Source organism: Antedon mediterranea, chromosome 3, assembly GCF_964355755.1.
Source record: "Antedon mediterranea chromosome 3, ecAntMedi1.1, whole genome shotgun sequence".
NCBI classification, from domain to species: Eukaryota; Metazoa; Echinodermata; class Crinoidea; order Comatulida; family Antedonidae; genus Antedon; species Antedon mediterranea.
In genome coordinates this window covers 16134958-16153485 of record NC_092672.1, presented here as the reverse complement: position 1 = coordinate 16153485, position 18528 = coordinate 16134958, and the positions used below count along the sequence as shown (strand labels likewise).

The 18528-nt window shown below is 33.2% G+C and overlaps 1 protein-coding gene across 3 annotated transcripts in view; it reads left to right on the top strand.

Annotated features, from left to right (window-relative positions):
• The window catches only part of LOC140044960 (small G protein signaling modulator 1-like), a 173467-nt gene that overhangs the window by 72647 nt on the left and 82292 nt on the right, over nucleotides 1–18528 (top strand). For all 3 annotated transcript variants that reach the window (XM_072089683.1, XM_072089681.1, XM_072089684.1), the window contains 3 exons: nucleotides 2383–2535; nucleotides 4275–4342; nucleotides 13763–13905. In XM_072089683.1, coding sequence (XP_071945784.1) covers nucleotides 2383–2535; nucleotides 4275–4342; nucleotides 13763–13905 — 364 coding nt within the window. The remainder of the gene's footprint in view (nucleotides 1–2382; nucleotides 2536–4274; nucleotides 4343–13762; nucleotides 13906–18528) is intronic.

The following is an 18528-nucleotide window of genomic DNA, read 5'->3' as shown; positions in this document are numbered from 1 at the left end:
TGTTTTATTTGTATTTTAATCACAAATTTTGAATGAATAAAGATAAAACAATACAAGACAACAACCTATATATTTATTTGATGTATCTACCAAAAAATGTATCCATTTTCATGGTTTTTAAAATTTGCTAAAGAATTTTCAATTTTGCAAGAAAAAAAATTGGCGACCTTTGGCAAATTTTGCGAAATAAAATTTTACCTTAGCGTGAGCGTAGGTTATGAAATAATAATAATGTTTAAAATGAATATAAATCGTTGTGAATGAATTTCTTTTTATAAATCATGGTATGATTTATTATTTTCAAATTAATAGGGAAAAAAAGTTGATTACATCATCATTAATTGCATATTAATTTTTTTTTTTTTTCGATAATCAAACAAACTAACATTTTCTTGGACCAAAATAACAAAAACTAGGACGAGTTAGGTTATCCACAGTGCAACGCCACGTGCACGTCATACGTTAGAATATTGCGCACAGAAAAATTATGCTATTGAAAAAATGTTAGTGTGCTCTCTATTTTGTGTCACCTCCAAGTTTATACAGTATAACACTATATATTGTATACGTACTACATACAGTGCAGAATAGGTGAAAATAAGTGACCAAAGTTAGTGACGCTTTTGCACATAATGACGTCATAAAAATTCTTAAAATGTTAAATCATGTGAAAGATAATTGATTGACGTAGACAATATAAAAAAATGGGGGGAAATGAAATACAGATAAGTAGAGATGCGCTCTATTGAATGTGATGAGCTATGACGAAAGAGACAAAAATCCTATATTTTATATTCGAGTGGCCATTCGATGACGTCACAATTCCAGTTAGCCATATTGATGTATGATTCGATATCTAGAACTCATCTACTTTCAGAATAAGTAATAAAAAATAAACTTCACCATGTAGTTTAGAATCTATGGCTGTTTAAAAAAAGGCATAATTTGAGGAATTTTTTGATAGAAAAATTTTTTTATAGAAAGTTATAGCGCATAATATAAATTACACTTTTGCCAAGTTTCAATTTAAATTGTCTTATGGTTTTCGATCTACTCGGTAAGTTAAATACGCGAAATTCATAAAATTGCGCGTAACTTACACTGCGCGACTATAAAGTCATAAAACGAAGTTTCCTGCACTTCTACAGTTATACGGTGTAACGCTGATAAGAATTTGAGATACAGGTGACACAAAATTCTGGGAAAGAAGAATAAGATAAAAAAAAAAAAAAGAAAGATAGTTGATTGACCTAGACAATATCAAAATCGGGAATATTGCACACAGAAAAAGAGTATGGCATTATGACCTGAACTTAAGAATATGATATGTTGTTAGTGCTGAATTCTGTCAATTTTGTGTCATATACAGTAAAGTATATACAGTATAATCTGTAAACATATTACATACAGTATAGAATAGGGGAAATTGCGGGACCCGCCATTTATTCCTATGGCGACGGTATAAAAATAAAACACTAAGATAGCAATTTCGTAAGGAAATTATCTCGGCAACAACATATTGTTGTGATGAACTATGACGCAAAAGATGAAAATACGACTTTTTTTATTCAACTGGCTATTTGATAATGTCACAACATCTGATTGGCAAAATGTTCACATGAATTCGTATCTACAATCCAATAGCTTCCAGAAAACGTTTTAATCATGATTATCACTTTTTATTCAAACGAGCTATAATAGATTGAAATTTACTGTAAAGATGAAAATAAGTGACCCACGTCATTTACATTTTTAGACATGATGACGTCATAAAAATTAAAATATTTTTAACTCATGCGAAAGATAGTTGATTGATCTAGACAAATCAAAATCGTGGTGAAAATGGAGATGCGCTCTATTAAATGTCTTGAGCTTTGATGAAAGATACAAAAATCCTATATTTTATTTTCGGGTGGCCATAGAATGACGTCACAGTGTCCTGTTAGCTATATTAATTTATGATCTGATATCTACAACTCATCAACTTCCAGAATATGTAATAAAAATAACTTCCACTGTATAGTTTATAAACTATACAAGTGTTTAAAAAAGGCATAATTTTGACCAATTTTTTAACTTTTTCATCAAAAACGTGCGCAAATTATCCAATGCTCGTATGACGTAATTTTAAGTAGAAATTGTTTAAAATAAAAAAACATAAATCACGCAAAAAGTTTTGTTTTTAACTTTTTAACGTCATAGTGACGAATTGAATCTAATTTTTCATCTTGTGTGTTATTCTTATTTTGTTCATTGCAAGAATGAATGAATATTACTCTTTTAAAGTATATGGACAGATTTGGAATGCAAGCTTCAGTTTCAGAGTGATTTTATTTTTAAATATATGATAATATAGTATGTATATTTTCAACCAATTTTTAGTAAAAAGTTCCTGAGTTTTACAGATGAAGTTTTTGATAAAAATAACCTTCAGGAAAGACGAGCAGCATTGCAACATCGATACATGTGGATAAGGATTGCACTTTTTGAGAAACAGTTAGCCAAGATTGTTGAATACTTATGTGAGAATTGCTCGTAAGTTAAATACATTTGTAGTATAAAACTATATAATGAGAAGTCATCTTTCAATCAATATTTCTTTATTAGATTTTTATATGTTATTTGCAAATAATTAGGATGCATCTATAGGATTTTAAAATACATGTTATATTATACAAATAATGAATGTTTATGAGTGTGATCAAATAATTTCAAGATCAAAATGTGAAAGATGAACGGTTATATTTTCATGAGGCTACAGCTGAGTGGAATATAACCTTCTTTCAGCGAAAGAAATTATTAGTACCATAGCACGATTATAAAACATTCATTATTTGTTTTATATAATATCTAAAAGATTCTTGTCATTCATTCAAATTGAAAGAAAGCTAGGCCTCGTCTAAGCCTACCTTCTAGACTACATTTGATTCAGATTTTAAAGACCTAGGATAGGTTAGGATATCTACTGGATTTTACACCTGCCAACTCTCTCTTGATGTTTTATATAATATATCATGTAATTTAAAAATGTCATCGTCATTGAATAGAGCAAAATTGCAGCCAGAGATCAGGGTGTCACGAAAGCTCAGACCACGAAAGCTCAGACCCCCTAAGACCTAAGATCACGAAAGCTAAGACCCAACACCTAAGATTACAAATATTTATCTTTCGCACCTGCCTTGTATTTTAACTCCCAACATTTATTCTGAATACCACACCTTAGAATTGGCACTTTCATGAAAAAGAATCACATAAAAAGTAACAAATACATTTTTAAATTGATGATTTTACAGACGTTTTTCTCGCACACAAAATGACTAGCCTACAGTACAGTAGGCCTACCCCATGGGCCATGTTCAATGTTTTTGTTTCTATGGAACGTCAAAAGAGCAAAAATTATATAGAGGGCTGAAAACTCTGTGGAGTCCATCTACAGTGTGGATGGAACAATGTAAAATTAAAATTGTAATGATAATAGTATAATCATGCAAGTACGAAGAAATAAATACTGGCAAATAAATTTTAATTTAAAAATCATGATAAGTTTTTTTGTTTCGTTTTCTTTCTGTTTTTATACTTGTACTATTATTGTTGCTCTTTTGGCGCTCCATAGAAACAAAAACATTGAGCATGGGGAGCTCGAGGTCAGTTACATTACAGTATACAAAGAAACACATCTGTAAAATCATCAATTTAAAGGATTTATTTATTTGTTATTATGTGTTTCTCCTTCTGAAAGTACTTATAAGTCCTAATTTTAATGTGTGGTGTTCAGGATAAAGTTAGTCAACAAATTTGGAGTCAAAATACAAGAAAGGCAGGTGCGTAAGAAAAACATCCTCTGAACCAACACAATGGAGTAAATATATACCAACAAACAACCCGTCAAGTTTGTTTGTTGTAAAGAAAAAATATACATTTACTCAACGGGCGAAAATAATGTGAGTTTATCTATGTTTTGCGGTAGTATTAAATTATATTTATGGTAATAAATGAAACCTACTGTGTTTAAAATTATGTATGGATAAACAAGTATTGTTTTTAAGCTGTAGTATATCTTAGTATTTGTAATCTTAGGTGTTGGGTCTTAGCTTTCGTGATCTTAGGTCTTAGGGGGTCTGAGCTTTCGTGATCTGAGCTTTCGTGACACCCCCAGAGATCACCATTGTTCCATAATATATTATTATAATTGATTGATCGCTTTATTTCAGAATAAACAAACAGAAATAAAATAGTATTTTGTTTTTAAATATTTCATTCCTTATTTATTTCAGTAAATATTATGAAAAAGACGCACTTATGTCTGACCCAGTACAAGGACCGATAGTTTCTTCTTTGCTATGTGAGTAGTGTGATTTGTTATTATGGTATTAAACTAAAGTAACTAAAAATGTCTGCAACGTAACCCACGTTCTAGCTTTGTGGCTACTTCATGGCTATGCGTAGCTACGAGGTATTGTTTTTGATCGCAATTCTACGAACTGCAATGTTTTGTCATGCGTCTATATATATATATGTGTTATAAACAACATTGTTATCAATGAATGGAGGGGAACAATGATTGAAAAATACAGCATTTACGTCCGATATTTTTATTTAGCCTAGCTAGCAAGGCCCAGAGTCTAGTGATTATTGTTAAATGTTAAAAGTACCACATGTTCGTACTCATCTCTATCTAGCATGCTTAGTACTACTAGAGGGTGAGCTCGCTTCGCTCGCTCCCCCTCTAGGAAGTGTAGACGATGGTTCTCGGAATGATAATGTTCTCCTTATACATTTTCTGTCGGTTACCATTATTGAAAATGCTTGACATTCGTAAAACTAAACTACTTTGTTTCACAGTGTTTTAGATGATTAATAACATTTTAAAGTATAGTTTTTATTGTTTGGTAGGGCCCTTTGGGGAGGCGGAGGTCATTTGAGGGAGGTGCTTATTCGAGGGATATATGTTAAATTTTTTAGTTTTAATAATATGGTAACATTTATAATCAAATGAAATCCTCTAATACAGTAGATATGAAAAGTGGTAAAAAAGAATAACAAATGCTTGTTAAATTTTGTAGATAACAGTGCGGTGAATTCTACTACAAATAGTATAATTGTGTTATTATAAATATGTGGATGGACGTTTATTGGATAGTTGGGTTGGGGGGGGGGGGGGTTGTTATTATTCAAAGTGATGTTTTATTGGAGAGGCGTTTATTCAAATGAATACCATCCTAATAATTATTAATACATTATTTAATTTAATCATCTTTTGAAACTGCCGTAACAGAGTGGGCCCAAGAAAGAAGACATTACGGCTTGCAACATGGGCAGACATCTTGGTCCTAACGGGACACAGGAAGATAGCCTACAGTTATTCCTGCAAGCTTACTCAATAAAACTCAGCTATCGGGATTTCACTCGAAAAATGTCTTATCATCAAATCTCCCTATGTAATTTATAATACTATTCCCCACAATATATTCTGATTCTTTATGACGTATATTTAATTTGATCTTTATTAATTTGCAGTATAATTTAACTACTGTACCTTCACACACACGTGGTATGTTTTAAAATAAACAAAAAACTGAAATGGCTATGACTCCTACTATCTGATTTTTTTTTCGTCTTCCAAAGGGACACTGTATTGATTGATGGAAAGTGCCTGTTTCCAGTCACCTTTAGGGTCAAATCTATTATTTTAACTGCTCCCTTGTGTTTAAAAGAGAGAAAATATTTGAAACCAGGTCGTTGCAAGGTGAACTTATCTTAAACCCGGAAATTACTTTGACCGGGAAGAATTGAAATTGAGAGGAAAATCTAATGTTGAAATCATAAATGTTGTTAAAAAACTCTTTATAATATCTTCCTAAGATATAAATATGGAACATAGCGTCGGCGTGCACACTAATGTTATCAAATCTACGTTTCGCGGTACATCTCGGATAGATAAGGTAGGTATCGAAGGCGGAGATTTGTACCGAAGTTTTTGCATTGTGCTCGCCTATGTCAGAATTAACCATAATTTATATATAGATATAGTAGGCCTACCGTATAGGAAATCGGAAAAAAGCCACCCCTGTATAAAGCCACCATTGTAAAAAGCCACCCAACAATGGACTTTACCATTGTAAAGTGGGAGTGCTGGACAATCAATTTTTATTTAATTGTGTTATTGTGAATAGCAATTTGGGTGTAGGTGTTATTTAGAAACATTATCAAAGCTAATCAAAGGATGCCTACACTTTTCATGTTACCTCTTCCAAATGCCACTGCATTTTGAAATGGTATAGTCCATTGTTGGTGGCTTTTAACAGTGGTGGCTTTTTTCCTACTTTCACCGTATATGAAACCTATGAAATACGACAAAACGTTATACGGCCACAATTATTATTTTATTGTGCCTTTTAACATAGAATATGTGGCACATGCTTGGGAAAGCAGACAAAAGTCGGAATTTCAAAATTGAGATTTTCACAAATACTGAAACTGCATAATCCAAGATTTAAAATACTGTCAGTGTTTTGTGAAAAATGCTTTTAACGTAACAGGAAATGACAAATAAAAAAAACAGGGCGTTTCAGTTTACGCCTTAGCAAAAGGGTATTCTAATTGTTTTATTTCAATGAAACTTCGCACCTTCATTAATTCACTATTATTATGCAAAATTTTCATTAAAATCAATCCACTGGAACACTTTCAATTTAAACATAAAACATGATAGGTTTTATGAAAATCATACATCATTTACACCATCTTTTTAACCAACATACCACACAAAATGTTAAAATCTATTTATTTATTTGTCTAAATTTCGCTTGCATTTGCCACATATATTGATTTAAATTAAGTTTTCTAGAGAAACTCCTCGGTGACAAAATGAAAACGAAGCAATTTTATTAATATTTAATATCAACAATCACTAGACTCTGGGCTTAGCCAAGGCCTGTAGATAGGCATGCCTACTCGAGCGTAACAATAGCATTGTTCTCTTTTGATAGCTAGTGTACAAATAATGAATGTTTATGGGTGTAATGGTACAAATAATGGCATGAGGTGAATGATGAAAGGTTATATATCAACGAGGCAACGCCGAGTTGATATTTAACCTTTTATCAATCACCAAATGCCATTATTTGTACCATTACACAAACACAAAACATTCATTATTTGTTTTAAATAACTTCTAAATAAATTCCTGTCATTTGAATCAAATAAGGTAGGGCTTAGCCCTAGCCAAGGCCTACATTTCATTCACAATCACATTGAAAAACGGTAACATTTGGTTTTTAATAATTTTATATTAAATGTTATATTTATATAGATTTTATAAACACACCTACTTTTGTGTTAATTATGTCAACAAACGACCAAACAATCCTAGGCCTAGCAAGGCTTAAACGCATATTACAGTATTTCTAAAATTTAGGGTGGTAATTTGTATACTAGATTTTTTTTCATACGCGAAACGTTTTTTTTTTCGTAGGCAAAAATGTTTCAAAAAGTACTATTAAACGATTGTTTAATAGTGCGTACTATTGCAGGCCATGTTACCCACAATCGTCCAATCAAATGACAGGAATTTATTTAGGTGTTATATAATCAGCAATAGTGTATATTCCATCGGAGGCATAGCAAAACAAAGCCTCTCATACTATTGTGATCCAAAAACAATACCTTCCTGTGTTATTGCTTGGGAGCACATGGAATTGCGATCAAAAAACAATACCTTTTGTTGGATCGCAATCACAAACAAAAATTAAACAAAAGTTACAGGCATTCAATAAGTTTAAGTAACTATTACAGGGTTCTTAAACCAGCATGTAAAGTATAATTGTAGTTGACAACCCACATCATATATTATATGAGGTTATTTTTATATAAAGTTTAACACTGTATTTTTATGGGTTTGATTTTTGTTCACTTCTTTTCTGTACTTTTGATTTCAAACACATGAATTATATGTGGTATTATTATTATTATTATTATATATATCAGAGGTTTAAAAATAATTTAGCATTTTTAAGTAATTGATCAAAATATTAGTATTATTAATATTGATGTAGCCTAGGCCTAGTACGTGGAAAACAACGGAAATCACTGATACTACGAACTAAAACAGGAATATTGTATGATTACACCAATTATGGTGAATAATTAATTCTCCGAAAAAAAAAGATACAACCAACCCGCGACAGTCGCTAGATGTGGATTTGACGCACCTGACTCTTTTAATTAAGAAGAGTAGGCTAGAGATAGGGTTTCACTATAGTTGTGTGAAGGCCTACGTAGTGAAAGAGTTAAGAGTTTAATTACTATTTATGAATTCAAGATTTTAAAAAGAAAACACGATTTAAAATCTTCAGAAAATAACCACAACTGAGTTATTTTCAAAACACATGCACTTCTACTACCACCAGCGTCACGTTGTCTAAGCTCGCTCCTCGTGTGAATGCTGATGCCATCACTCCAAAAGTACACCATTTTCCATTACCGCCCTGGTCCGTGTGTGCAAGCTTTCTGCGTGGTATATTTACACCCCTGTACTGAGTGGAGTGTAATATCGTTAATTTTGTTCTCGTGTATGAAGGTTTTTTATATAATCATGGTATTAAACGAGAAACATAGTATTATTTTATTATTTCATAGGCATAAAATAAACATGAAATGTCTTTAATGTACATGACCGAAAAAAGTGTGTGGCGTATTTGGTGTTTTATTGATTTGTGTTATAGACACGGCGGTTACTGTAATCATTGTATACTAAATTACATTGTGTTATTCACATGGCTGTAGGGTATATATATCAGAGATTAACAGACCACCAAAACACAGTGCGCTTCCTGTACAACATGCCATTCATTTTCTACAGAAAGTTAACGCATGATATAAATACTAGATGGTACGCTCGCTTCGCTCGCGTACCATCTAGTTCGTGCCCACAGATGGTTCTCGAATACATAGTAATTTCAGCGTAAAAAAACTGGCGATTTCAAATGTACGTACGGCAGGACTATAAAACATTGTCTTTTACAGAAACAAATAAATAGACACAGTGATTTATGTAGTCAACCAAAATTAGCACCTAGAAACTTGTCACAAATGAGTCCAAATTTGTTATTTGGACTCATTTAAACAAACCCAATTTTGTATCTATTAGAGTTTAGGGTTTTGTATCTAACATTAGAGTTGAGCGTTGGGGATGAGGATAGGTACAAAGAGGAACAATTTTTTAATATATTCTTTATATTAAATGGTTCTTTAATATATTTCTTTATTATCCACTCTCAGTTGTTTTGTGACTGTGTAATTTGGTAGTAGTCACTCTCATACTGTAGGCCTACATTTAAAAGTAACACATCCAAATGCCAACTTCAAGTCAATGGCTACCAGATGTCTCTGTGAGACGGTTATTTGAACCAGTACCAGTACCAGTACCAGTAACGAAATATTTTTTTATAGGCCTATAAATAATATACCACTAAATAGAGTAAAACATTTCCGATTTAATACTTTATTAAAACTTTCACTGTCTCATGGTCGATTGAAATAGTAAAGTACATTTAAAGACCACTAATACGTTTATATTTTTGTAATTATTAATTAATACAAACGTTGAGAAACAACCGACAGTAATAAAGAATTATATTATTATGTGTTTAATCTAAAAGTAGGGGCTACCCACACTCACAGTGATAAAGTTTATTAGTATATTCAGAGGTCCCAACTTGGGAAAGTCCATTTGCAGGAGATTTTGTCGTGAACCACATTCAATTCGTCGGGGCGTCGAAAGTCAACGCGCGGGGAATTGAAAATCAACACGCGTGTCGTTTACGTCTCTTAATTAACTAAATATGTTACATATACAGTATATACAATATTTACACATAAATTGTTACATAGGTTTATCCATCAGTATTTTTACATTCTTATTTTTTTTATGGACACATCCTCAGTACAAAGAATTTAAAAAATATATACTGTATTTTAACTAAAAATTCAGTATATAAAATAATTTAACTTAATTACATAACGTACAATATTTACACATGATAGTATTGCCCAATAGAATTTACTCATTTTTTTTAGGCACAGGCCTAGGCTTAGCCTAGGGCTTCTACTTCTAGGCTCTAGCTAGCTACCATTTTAAAACCCAAAAACAATCGAAATAACTATTCCGAATCCGTCTTATGCTACATTACGCGAGTTAACATATTATTTCAGATGAAAAACATTGAGTTTTATATTGTTTATCCATACGTAATTACACTGGCATTGAAGATATAACATTAAAATGTAGGCCGTTTATGAGCTATTTCGCCGATTTCTTATCGCTGGGAAATTCCCCACTAGCGACGGACTCCCTAGCGACATCGATCGAGGGAGAGTAGGCCTAGGCTAGAGGCCTAGCGTGCATGCCGGAACGGGTGGATTATTGCTATATAAATAACAAGTTCGAACAAAAGAGCTTACGAAAATCTTAGGTAAATTTTTATTAAACGTAGGCCTACTTGCTTGGCGAATCCATGCCTTTTAAATCATTTAACATGTTCGTATTATCGGATCGTACAGTAAAACCATGGAGGTATACCTCCATGGTAAAACCAAATAAAACACCGCCTCAACAACCTCGTGCGATGTGTGCGATCTGTTGTTCTTTGATGGCGGATCAACATTGGTAGAGTTCATTAATTATGAGGGTGTTTAAAAATGTAATAACTATTAAAAACGTGCCCCAACCACTGTGTAATCAAAGCGTTTATTTAGTTTAAACTTGGATCCTCCCAAAATTGATAATCGCGTATTCCGGTTACCACGTGATTGATTCACGGTTGGTTGCACGCTTCTTTTTTTTCTACCGTCCGGCGTGTAGTACACCGTGCATGTTTAAATTATTGTTACGGTTTAACAAAGGCAGTGCATACAAATAAAAATACAATAATAGACCACGGAGACTGCATGAATAGACATTGTTTCAATATCCTGCCTCACTTTTGTCTGGCTATTGACAATTGTTGACCTGGGCTGAGCCTGGGTGTAACCGTAAATCAATTTGGCCAAAAATATGGGGAAATTTGAAAATGCGGTAAAAAAAATCAAAATGCGGTAGAAAACGTCGAGATAGCGGTAGCGCGGTAGATGGGTAGTAAAAGCGGTAGACTAGCGCGAGTAGCGGTAGACTTGGGACCCCTGCATATTTGTTTATATTATATTTAACAGTACCAACACACTTTTGATTCAAATGGCGATCAAAAGTGGTTAATACCTATTTGCAGTATTGTATAGCATTACAATACTATTTCTGTTTATTTTCCAAGGGTCTATAAATTTACCTACTTGTGTTAAACCATGGAGGTATGCAAGTATGGTTAAACCAAATAATTTGGAATGTTCCATTCATTGCAAATCAATACATTTGCATAAACGTATATTAAATCTATCAAAATAGTATTTTTTAAAGAAAATCGGCCTGTCTTCAACATTATGATACTGTACTCGAGCTGTTCAACCGGTTTTCAGCTATTAAAAACAATTATCGTAGGAGGAGATAGGAAAATGCGAAGCCTCCTCGCATTTTTGTGGCGGGTATTTTTCAAGATGGACATCCATTAGACAGTGTATACCACGATCGGAAAACACCCCTATTTGGGGCAAATCTTTGAACCTAAACAGGGTTACATCAGGCGGTTAAAATCAGTACCGAAAGTATGAACCAACTTTATATACCATCGAGTAAACATTCTAGAAATAACGCGCGATTTACCGAATTTTGCCCTTACGTAAATTTATATATAGATCATGAAAACCTTAGAATATACTCTCCTCCTCTCCTCCTAGGCTAGTTGGGCATTTAGGCGCAAAGGCAAAAGGAGTGCCTGTCGCAGTGTCGTCTGTTGTGTTGCATAGGAACACAGGAACACTGAAAGGGGGTGCACAGAATTGGAAGTAAAGTAGATGTAATTATTATATTATTGGCCTAGTTTAGCCTAAAATAACAAACAGAAGTATACTTATCTTAATAAAATAACTTGCTACTATATTAATGTCCAAAATTTCCACTTATCTGTATTTTTTTATATTGTCTAGGTTAATCAATTATCTTTCGCATGATTCACAATTTTTAAAATTGTGATAACGTCATCATGTTCAAAAGCGTCAATAACTTTGATCACTTATTTTCACCTATTCTGCACTGTATACAGTATATAGTGTATACCGTATATACTTAGACGTGACACAAAATAGAGAGCACACTGAAATTGCTTCAATGGCATAATCATTTTTCTGCGCGCAATATTCTAACGTATGACGTGCTCGTGGCCCTTGCGGTGCGGATAACCTAACTCGTCCGTAGTGACGAGTTCAAATCTAGTTATACTTTTTTTCCTATTGTTATTTCTTCTCTGAAAGACCTACAAACCAAAAATATATAATTGAATATGAGTTTGGTTAAAGAAATTCTTTGCACATTTTTAGAATACCTTTTGCACATTTAACGTCAAAACTGATCGTTTTTACATTTAACGGCGTGGTGTTTGCACATTTGCGGGTTATGCATTTTTACAGATTTTCACATTTGAAAGTAAAATGTTTGCACAAATGTGGTTGTTTGCACATTTGAAGGTAAAATGTTTGCACAAATGTGGTTGTTTGCACAAATGTGACCTTTTGCACATTTCACGGCTCCACAGACCTCCAATTTTTTTAATTTATTCGGGAAGCCATTGAGTTGTAGATATGAATTCATGTACACATTTGACATACAAAATGTCATGACGTCATCAAATGGCTACTTCAATTTAAAAATTAGGATTTTTTATCTATAATTTTTGTAGGTTATGACATTGAATAGAGCACATCTCCGTTTGAACACGATTTTCAGTATGTGCTTGCTAAATTAGTTATCCTTATCATGAGTTGCCAATATTTTTCGTGTGATGATGTCATCACGCGTAAAAACTAATGTGGGTAGAGTAATTTCACCTTCAGCGTATATTTTAATATCTCACAGCTCTTCAGAATTAAAGGTGACCTTGATGATTTTAATTCATTGTGACAGCTGATGAATTTTAGAAATTAAGCCTATCGGATGTTGTGACGTTATGATATGGCCAGTTGAATTTAAAAAGTAGTTTTTTAATCTCTTTCATCACATTTATAACACTTTTAAAGAGCGTGCACTGCGCATCTACATGCTAAAGTTTCATTATCTTTGGAAATTGTCAACTTCAAGTTTATTTTGATAACGTCATCATACCAAAAATCAGAACATGATGTGGGTCCCATATTTTCACCTATGCTACACTGTATATGGATATACAGTATACTGTACATATTATATATGACACATAATAGGTACAACTCGGCACTATACTTGTATATGCATCATGTCATAGGATGGCGTACATCAACTTTTACTATTAAAATTATAAAAATGATCACCTATAATTCGTCAAAGTGACGAATTAATTTCTAGTGTTGTACTGATCGACCATATTTTGTTGTTGAACAATTTTGAAATGATGTGAATGTTCTTGTTTTTTTTTTCAGACTGAAAGTTAAATCAAAATATATAATAATAATATATATCAAATAAATTCATGATAATAATGAATGAAACTGAGTATAGTTAGCTTATACGCTGGCAGAGATTGATCTTGTATAAATTACCATCTCCTTTCATCTACCATCCCAATGCGAAAGCTCACTATTAACAAATTAACAATAATATTAAGTTCTTGGCGAATAATGAGTTGAATATGATTTATTTTAGTTGGTCCATGTGCATTGGATTATTCAAAAATGAAAACACCTGATCATTATTGGACAGACCCTCCAGCAGATGAACTAGTACAACGACATCGCATTCATAGCGGAACAACAGGCTCTACATCTCCAAGAAGACCTGGTTTAACAGTATGTATCTAATCTATTCTGTTGGCATTATAGGTCTAAACAGACAATAATGCAAATTTATTGCTGTATTTTTACCCAACTGTTTAATATAAAGTACTTGCTTGAAGAATTTGATCTTGCCTACTAAGTAAGTATGTTTTTGTTAATAATATTTTAAATTACTACACTTCATAGATGTAGAAATGTTCATTGGTTCATTCCTTTGGTAGAAATCAACACAACCGGATAATCTGTATTTGCTACTGTTAAAGTTTGCTATTTATTGCTTTGACAGATTTTTTTCAAGTTGTTTCCATAATCATTATGCATCATACTTTGTACTATTGTATGTTCAGTTTATAATGTTCTATGTGTGTAAAGTTTTATTCAATGGTTCATTTCTTTGGTAGAAATCAACACAACCTGATCTACCCTTGTACTGTCCATGGAAAATATTCAGAAAAAAAACATGTCATGGCCAATATTCCGCGAGGGGTTGATTACAAATCTGTTTAGCAGCTACTTTCTGCTCAAATTTGGAACTCGTTGTACAGCGTGCTCCGGTGATCATCGAACATTTGTTAAACAAAAGGTCATTGAGCTAGATCATTAAGTAAACCTCGACATGTCAAACATTTCCAATTGTTATACGCAGACGATCTGGTACAAATTAGTGACACAGTATGCGCCTTACAAGATTTGCTAAATAAGCTATGACAATATTCAAGAATAGTGGAATACTAAAAAGATGTGAAATATGGACATATTTAGATAAAGAAATTGAAATAGTAAAATTATTCAAATATTTAGGTGTGACATTCAAATTTACAGGAACATGGGAAAAGGCCAGACAAATAAACTGCACACCAGGGCAACAAAGCACTGTACACTGTAAAAAATGTAATACTGTACAAGAAAAGTTTGGTCACCTAAAAATTAATATTTGGAATTGTTTATTTGATGTGAAGATCATCCCAATTATCTTATATGGCAGTGAAATATGGGGATTAAATAATATACAAATTATTGATGATTTATAAATTAGATTCTGCAGGTATATTTTAGGAATTGGAAAATCAGCAACCAATGAAGGTATCATGAGTGAATGTGGAAGATTCTCATTATCAGTTGATTGTACTATTGGTGTCATACGATATGTTATGCCGGTGGCCTAGTTATTGAATAAAAGCCTTCGCGCATGAAATGAAATGATACTGATTCTGATTAATGACAGATGATAGGTGATAGATAGATGATGATAGATAAATAATACATGTAAAAGAGCGAGTGCTAAAATACCTTGCGATACTTGATGAATGAACCAGACGCAACCTTGGAAAAGATGCATCATTTCCATTGATGAGGGATGCAGAAGACCAGCACCTCCACCAATGCAACCCATTCACAATCATCTACCACATTTCCACCCACCTCTTCTACCTGTATCAAGCCAAACAGCTCCTTTCAGAGCCACCAAATGAGTAAAAAAGATTTAAAAGCAACTTACGTTTACCTTTCTCCACCAAGGTGTATAAATGGGTACCCGGTTTACATCAAGACACAATTTTGCGCTGATTACTAGCTGCATTATGGGAGTATGTTTCCATACGTGTTTGATGCAAAAAAATGACCGGGGTAATAATGTTCAGTGCTTAGAGGTTTCACAGCAATAGGCGCTATAAATCCAGGATATTATTATTATTATTATTTATCGATTATCTCTAATGTTCTTCTGGGTCTTCTCAATATAGCCCCTTTCTCACAGAGCTGTGTGCCAGGAATATTGTGGGAATATACCATTACCATGCCGGTATGGTTTTCTGTGAGAACGGGTCGTCTTGGAATCATGCCGGCATCATGCGGCATGCCGGCATCGACATGACCTGCTTTAAGGCCCATTTACACTAGGACGATAACGATGGACGATAAATATATAAACATGCATATTTTTTACATAAAACAAAATAAATTAGAAAGGTTTTCGTTCTAGAACTATAGGATAATCATTTAGGCTGTCTTTGATAAAAATAATATTTTTAAAATTCCAATCAAATGACGTCATGATAAATAAAAACAATAAAATCGTTGTATTGTCACGATATTATTGCTCTTACTAATCATGACGTCATTTGATTGGACGTGTGAAAATATCATTTTCATCAAAGGAAGCATAGAAGGTTATTCTATAGTTCTAGAATGAAAAGTTTTTATATTACTTTTGTTTTATGTATGAAAAATGCACATTTGTCTATTTATCGTCGATCGTTATCGTCCTAGTGTACAGTAAATGGGCCTTTAGACCTAGTAATATTCTAGGGATAGTCCCCGCAATGCCAGACGGGCATTCTGTGAGAACGTAACGCTGTTATATTCCGGGGTATCACTTTGGCGCCGATTCAATTCAATTAACAATAATAATGTCGAACTGGAGGGATAGTGAGATAAGAGAGCTGCTTAAAATTAAAGAAGAAATTTGTAGCATAATCTATAGGCCATGGCTAGGCCATATAGCTCTTTGTTGGTGCCTGACCCTTCGTCGCCTTGTAAATTGTACAGCCTTCTAAGGTGTTTTACAGATTGCCGATTACGGCTAATTGCTCTACATGTATAATATATGCACAATATACTGTACATAGCATGTATTGCATAAATATGCTATAAAGGAAGATAATAACTTAACATTCGCTGCCATATATCGCTAGACAAAAATAATAACAATAAAGGACGCCCTCAATAATTATTTTGTCAGAGACTTTTTATTGACCGAATATGCCCGACTTTTTTCTCACAGAAAGCCGGTATATACCGGTTATATTTCCGGCACGATAGTTCAATGAGAATGGGTATATGCCGGTAACGATACCGGCACGACGCCAGCACACTGTACCTGTATATTGCAGGCACATCTGTGAGAAAGAGGCTTATGTGTGCTGTTCCCTGGATGGCCAACATCTGAACGCTCCCTACTTTTATCGCATTCGTTCTTGAGCAGATAGTGTCAAACCTTCTGTCTCCTTCAAAAAACCATTCCTAAGCCATCTCCAAGAATCTTCTTCTGATACATCTGTTGTTTGTCGCACAAACTCTCCATGTCGGGCTTTCCCTTTCCAGCCCATGGTTTTTTCATCTTTCCTCCTTCTGATACTCTGAAAGCAAATTGCAGCATCTACTCTGTAGTATTTTTTAGGTAGCCATGCAATGACTTACTCTCTTTCCTAACACAATCCTCAATGCTGATCAGCCCTCTTCCTCCTTCCTTCCTTGGTAAATATAGTCTCATGACATTACTTCTGGTATGCTTCCATAAGAGAAAATTGTCACTTATGATATTCACTCAGTAATGAAATTTATTTGTTTTCATGTTTTATAAATAATGTAACACTAAAAAAAAGTATAACATTTGTGATTTGTTGATACTCGCTGTCACTGTCATAGTCATTTGAAATAATAAAGTAGCATGTAACGATATACGAAAGTTTATTTTTTTTGTAATTTTTAATTTATATACAAATGTTGACAAGCAACTTTCAGTAATAAGTTTATTTGTATACAGTATGTACATCTCTGCTCATCTGTCTTTGATCTACCACTCGCTATAAATGAATCACAGACTAGACACGTACACCTCCGCTAATCTATCTTCTCCAATCAATTTCACTGCACCCCAAACAACATTCTCTATGCGTACAGCTCCACTCATATTTCTGCTCAGAACCTTGGCTTGACGGTACCCATCGAGGACCTCAACTGGAGACAATCTTTAGTACATGCTGATGACCGACGATAGTCATTCAGCACCCGTCCAAAACAACCAAACACTAATAAATAGACGGCCATAAAAATAAAATAACCCAGAGTTCCATGCAATTAAGTCAACACTTCCCATCACAATACAATGATTAAAGACCCCTTACCTACAATTTGTGACGTTTTGTGAAAATGATACATATATATTACTTTAAAAACATTAAACCAGGTCATTCCTTGTATTAAATGTATGTTGTAAATTTTCAATCGAAAAGTGGGTGAATTACAGAAGAAAAACAAAAATATCAATCCGTGCGCAATGCATTTTGGGATTTATAGTGGGCTGCTATAATTATTAGAATTGACTTATTTTTCACATTTAAAAAAAAAAAAAAAAGTTATCGCAGTAGGACCATATAGTTTTATTTTTATATTAAAGATGTATTGTCCCTTTGTCAAATTCCAAAAAAAAGAAAAAAAATAGATTTCGAAAAAAAGTGGGTAATTTTGAAGTATCATAATAGTTATTAACTTTCACCAAAAATTATCAAAACATATCTCATAATGCAACGAGCTTATTTGGCTACTCGGTATGCATTAATCATAAAACTTCCTCGCGATCTGTGTGAAAACACCTTCTCAACCGTGACGAGTTGTAAACAATCCTAATTAGCATCATGCATAATGTATACTCATGGTTTGAAATCTTTGTTTACTTTCGCTCGTGACGATTTCCAGACGAAATGTAATCAAATTAATTTAGCTGTTAAGTACGTAAAATTGTTGTTTTTGGCTCGAATTTTCGACTTAAAGTGAATAACTTTAATATTTAATATAAAAATAACGCTTAAAAGAGAACGACGTTTCGACTCCATCATGGGGTCATTATCAAGTCCA